General features: G+C 46.6%; 1 protein-coding gene across 1 annotated transcript; it reads left to right on the top strand.

The window, feature by feature from the left end:
• Positions 1-430: 430 nt before the first annotated feature.
• LOC130136022 (DEAD-box ATP-dependent RNA helicase 37-like) lies at positions 431-4,871 on the top strand. Its single transcript, XM_056305997.1, has 6 exons — positions 431-1,366; positions 1,607-1,690; positions 2,843-3,085; positions 3,216-3,386; positions 3,578-3,691; positions 3,881-4,871. The coding sequence occupies exons 1-6, from the start codon at positions 635-637 to the stop codon at positions 4,493-4,495; spliced, it is 1,959 nt and encodes a 652-aa protein (XP_056161972.1). The 5' UTR covers positions 431-634; the 3' UTR covers positions 4,496-4,871.
• The last annotated feature ends 326 nt before the right edge of the window (positions 4,872-5,197 follow it).

Genomic DNA, 5,197 nt, shown 5'->3' with positions numbered 1-5,197 from the left:
ACTAAATGTTCAAGAATCACATTGAATAAATTGAAAATTTAAGAATCATATTAAATATTAAATTAAAATTTAAAAATTATATTAAATAAATTAAAAGTTTAGAAATTAAATTATATATTAAATTAAAGTTTGAAGACTGTCTGTGACATTTTCTCCTGACGAAACAGAGAGTGCGCGAAAAAGCGCATGTCTCCGTCATACACACTCTCTCTCTCTCTCTCTATCTCTACTGTGTGATTTCTCTGAGAAGGTTTTCTTAGCTGCAAAGCTCGACGTCGCGCGACGTAGCACTCCGCCATTGATCCTCCCTCTCTCTCTCTCTCCCTCTCTCTCGATCTCGAGGAGATCACGTACGCGAGAGGGAGACCCACCAATCGTCTCCCTCCCATTTCCTCCCTCTATATACACACCCGCATTGCCCTCCCCCCCCCTCCCTCTCTCTACATTTCTTGCGGCGGCGTCGGACGAGCCAAGCGCCATTTCGCGCCCGCATCGTCGGAGGTTCTGTTTCGTTCTCTTAGGGTTTTTCGCTTCCCTTCTTTGCGCTCCGGTCTGTTCCTTCCTCCCTGCTGCGGGAAACTTACGCTGCAAGCGAAAAAGCTAGAGAGAGAGAGAGATAGAGAGCCTCGCGAAGATGGCGTGGAACGAGCCGTTCGGCGAGTCTTCGGCTCCCCACCGGCCCGGCCGCCCCAGCCGGCCCTTCTACGCCCCTCCCCACGTCAGGCGGGACGACGGGTACTTCGGCCCCGGCGCCGGGCCGGCTCCGGCTCGGTATCGCCCCCGATTCGGCGCCTTCGACGACGCCAGGCCCGCCAGCGGCCGCGGCCGTGGCCGGAGCCGTGGCTACTGGGGCGGCGGCGGCGGCGGCGGCGGAGGTCGCTTCGCCGGACGACGGTTCGAGGTGCGCCGGGACGCTAGCCCCGAGAGGCGTTTCGACGACGCGTCCGAACCGGCTGCCGAGTTCCGCGACCTCGGGGTTACCGAGGAGAGCGGCGATGGCGGCGGCGAGGCCATCAACTTCGACGCGTACGAGAACGTGCCGGTGGAAGCCAGCGGGTCCGAGGTGCCGCCGGCGGCGGGCACGTTCGAGGAGATCGATTTGGGGGAGGCTCTGAGCCTGAACATCAGGCGTTGCAAGTACGCGAAGCCGACGCCGATACAGCGCCACGCGATCCCGATAGCCGTCGCCGGGCGCGACCTCATGGCGTGCGCCCAGACCGGGTCCGGCAAGACGGCCGCGTATTGCTTGCCGATGGTCTTTGGGGTCTTGAGCGACGGCGTGACGAGGGAGAGGCACCCGTCGTCGAGAAGATGCGCGTGTCCCTCGGGCCTTGTTCTGTCTCCGACGAGGGAGCTGGCTTGTCAGGTAAGAGCCATCTCTTGCTTTGGTTGTGCCTTGTGGGGGGAAAAAACGAAGAAGAACGAGTTGTATTACTGTTGCATGGCGTAGGCATTGTGACGGGTTGAATTATTGTACGTTAGATATCTTTGAGAATGATGCAGAACAAGAATGGTTTGCTTGACATTGTATCGGCCCATGATTATGCCGGAATTTACGATGAGTTTGTGTTCTCTTTGGGGTGTTGTGTGGTTTTTGACCGTGCAGATATATGAGGAGGCGAAGAAGTTTGCATATCAAACTGTTGTGAAGGTTGCTGTTGCATATGGTGGTGCACCATTTGGTCAGCAGGTAGAGCTTCTTGTGTTTGGTTTCTGATGCTTTGTGCTTATTGAGGTGACCAATTGTTCTCCAGGTTTACTTTGAATTTGAATGTACATTTTGCTGAGGGAGAGTGAGTATCAAGGATGGATTTGTGCTTATTAATTGTCGTGCCGAGTAGTAGTTATTATTGCATTTGCATTCCTCCATTCCTTTTTGAGTTGAGTAAGCTGGAGGGGTGGGCGGTGAGGCTCGATTCTGTCACAGGGAGTGGTTGCCTCCATCGTTGTAACTGGGTCTTCAAATTGTTGTAATTTGAAAAGGCATGTAATCAGTAGTGGTGCTAGTGCTTTTGGATTTGCTTTGTACTTTGTGGGTCCTTGTGCTTACACCACTCGTTATGATGTTTCTTGACCAATTAGGACATTCAATTTCCAAGTCGAGGGTGGTCATGGGTGGTCATGTGGCGACACTATCTAATATGTGTATTTCTAGCGTACTCCTCTCGCAGTGTAATTCTTTTTTTTTTATTATAAGAGGCGTTACCAAACCTTGATCTGAGAGGTTTTTTTTTGGTCGAATTTGATTTGAGGGTTTTGACCATCCACTTTTTTACCAACCCTTAAATCATGGGTGGATGAGGCTCCTAGTGTAAGTTTTTCTTTACACCGATGGTGTATGGTCTAATACTCTGTCTAAAGTTCTGGTTGTTGTTTGTTTTCTTTGGACTTTCGTTACTGAAACCTCCTCTTTTGCTCTGTATGTGTATTTCTCTTTTGTTTAATTTCTCCTTTTGACAAGCATGGTTCGGTCATTCTTTCCTTCCATAGTTATTAACAAGAAATCCTTCATGCCAATTTGTTTGGAGATTTTTGTTAATAGGTTGCCAAGTTGCCATTGTGGTGATTTTTGGCCACTGGATTAGAGTAGCCACTCGTAGGTGTTCTTTTCTGGAGATCACATGAGAAGCTCTTCGTGAATGTGAAAAGTGACATTAATGGCATTTGGGATCCCATATCATAATCTTGCTTTCTGCTTGACTACCTGGATCTCTTTCATGGGAAGATTTGTACTCTTTGTCCCACAGGTTTAAATTGCTTAATATCTAAGGTTTTATGCATTTCCTTTCACAACACTCGGATCCCGTTTTAATGTCTGGCCTCTATACTGATTTTCTTTCAGGTTCGCACCCTGGAAAAGGGTGTTGACATTTTAGTTGCCACGCCTGGTCGTTTAGTGGATATGATTGAAAGAGATAAAGTCTCTCTTAGAAAGATTAGATATTTTACTTTGGATGAAGCTGATCGTATGTTAGATATGGGCTTCGAGCCCCAAATTCGGAAGATTGCGGAACGGTTGGACATGCCACCATCTGGAGCAAGGCAGACAATGCTATTCAGTGCTACTTTTCCAGATGATATACAGGTTTATAAATGCTCTCTGATAAGCTGCCAGCATCTGTGGGGGGAGCTTAGTTATTAATTAATCCTAAAGTACGTAAAAACTGGATTTTATGGCTGATATATGTAACTTATCTTCTCTTTCCACATTGCAGAGGCTGGCGTCCGATTTTCTCTCTGATTATATATTTCTTGCTGTTGGAAGGGTAGGCTCCAGCACGGATCTGATTGCTCAAAAGGTTGAATTTGTTGATGATAAGGATAAGAGAAGCTATCTTGCGGATCTTCTTCGTTCCCAATCAAAAAATGGATGTCTTGGCAGCAAGGTACTAGAATTACCGAATTCAGTAGGCACATGTTCATTTATCGCAACATTGCTGTTTACTTAATTACATTCTGATTTACCATTTCATAAGAAGAAAAGTCATTCTGTTTTTTTTCTCCCCAATTATGTGACCGTTTCAATATGATACTCTAGTGACTTAGTGAACATAAATGGAATCATCGTTTGCTGCAGCAAGCTTTAACTTTAGTGTTTGTTGAGACCAAGAGAGGAGCGGATGCCCTCGAGAACTGGCTGTCGAGAAGTGGCTTTCGTGCTATAGCTATACATGGAGATAAAGTTCAAAAGGTTAGTTTTTATAATCTGAATTGCATTTATTCTCTTTATGGTACAATCTTATGCCTTTGCTGTACCTGGTGGCATCAAGTTGCCTAACCCATGTTTGTTAAAAATCCTGCTTGAAAGATCTTTTGTCTACGTTCCTTTGTTGCCTGCTTTTCTTGTGGGGTGTTTAATCCCTCATCTTCTTCTCTGAAGGAAAGAGAGCGAGCTCTGAGATCGTTCAGAAGCGGAGCCATTCCCATTATGGTAGCGACGGATGTTGCCGCACGAGGTCTTGATATCCCGCACGTTGCTCATGTTATAAACTATGACTTGCCCAGAAGTATAGACGACTATGTGCACAGGATTGGCCGAACAGGCCGAGCTGGTAAATCTGGGTTGGCAACTGCATTCTTCAGTGGAAAGAATATGTCACTTGCAACAGAGCTCGTGCAACTTATGCAAGAGGCAAAACAGGAAGTCCCTTCTTGGCTCAGTGAGTGTGCCGAACAGTCATGTAATGGTAGCCATGGCCGGGCTCGGAACCATAGGGCGAGCAGGTTTGGTGGCAATGACTTCCGAAGGGGTGCGAAATCTAGCTACAGGGGCTACTCTTCTTCTAGCGGTTACAGAGATGCGCATGCTTATGGTTCTAGTGAAGATTGTTATGCTCACCCTCCCAGCACCGATGTTTACGGCTACGCTGCTGCTGATTCGTACCATTCCGCAAGTCACGGTTACTATGATGGTGCTAATAACGATTCTCACGCTGGTGAGTCGGACGGTTACGGCACGAGTCATGGATCAATCGTGGCCAGAGGTTGGGAGTAGCCTCGCCTCGCCTCGGTCCCGCTTTTGCATCTTTATGTGTTGACACAGCACATTCACATATGGGGTATATATTTTAGCTTTGGCACCGTGATAGGAGAGCTATTTCAAGAACACATTACAGGTTGGAAACTGGGAAAACAAATTTGGGCTGTTCAGGCTTGGGCAGCTTTTTTACTGTCTCGGAGTTTTTGTTTGGGGGTTTTTTACAGAAGTAGCTTCCAACTTGTGTTCATCACACTTTACCTGACCTGTTACTGCCTTTACGAAAAGGCATGCTTCGTTCTCCTCAAGGATCTTTAACTTTTGATGGATGGCCCCATCTTGTGCTGATATATTGTCGTTAGAAGATAACCCACCTTCCTATCGGGTTCCCTGATTCTTTTGGTCGATCTTGTGAGGGTGATTAATCTTTTGAACGTGGTTCTTTTTGCGAGCATGCCTATGGTCGCGCGTAAGTTCGATAGTTGATGGTAAGTTTTACAAACCGGTGATTTCGCATCTGACGGTTGACGTGGTATTCTTGCGTCCGATGATGGAGACAAATTGCAACAACTTCGCCATGCAAAGGATCACCTCAAGACCGATTGTTCGAAAAATGAAAATATTCTCTTAAATATAAATTAAATGAATAATTTAAAAAATATTTTCTTAAATATAAGTCATTCATTTTCCGTGAATCTCTATTTGTTTCGCGGAAAACAT

The sequence above is a fragment of the Syzygium oleosum genome, unplaced genomic scaffold, assembly GCF_021117445.2.
Source record: "Syzygium oleosum isolate NSW1041296 unplaced genomic scaffold, Sole_v2.1 Sole_v2.41, whole genome shotgun sequence".
Taxonomy (NCBI): Eukaryota; Viridiplantae; Streptophyta; class Magnoliopsida; order Myrtales; family Myrtaceae; genus Syzygium; species Syzygium oleosum.
This window is presented reverse-complemented; position numbering and strand designations above follow the sequence as displayed.

What these genes read in the sequence shown, in the direction of transcription:
- LOC130136022 (XM_056305997.1), top strand. Translation starts at nt 635, where the DNA reads ATGGCGTGGAACGAGCCGTTCGGCGAGTCTTCGGCTCCCCACCGGCCC. An exon ending in CGAGGGAGCTGGCTTGTCAG is followed by an intron (nt 1,367 to 1,606) that starts GTAAGAGCCATC and finishes TTGACCGTGCAG; the next exon opens with ATATATGAGGAGGCGAAGAA. An exon ending in CTTTTCCAGATGATATACAG is followed by an intron (nt 3,086 to 3,215) that starts GTTTATAAATGC and finishes TCCACATTGCAG; the next exon opens with AGGCTGGCGTCCGATTTTCT.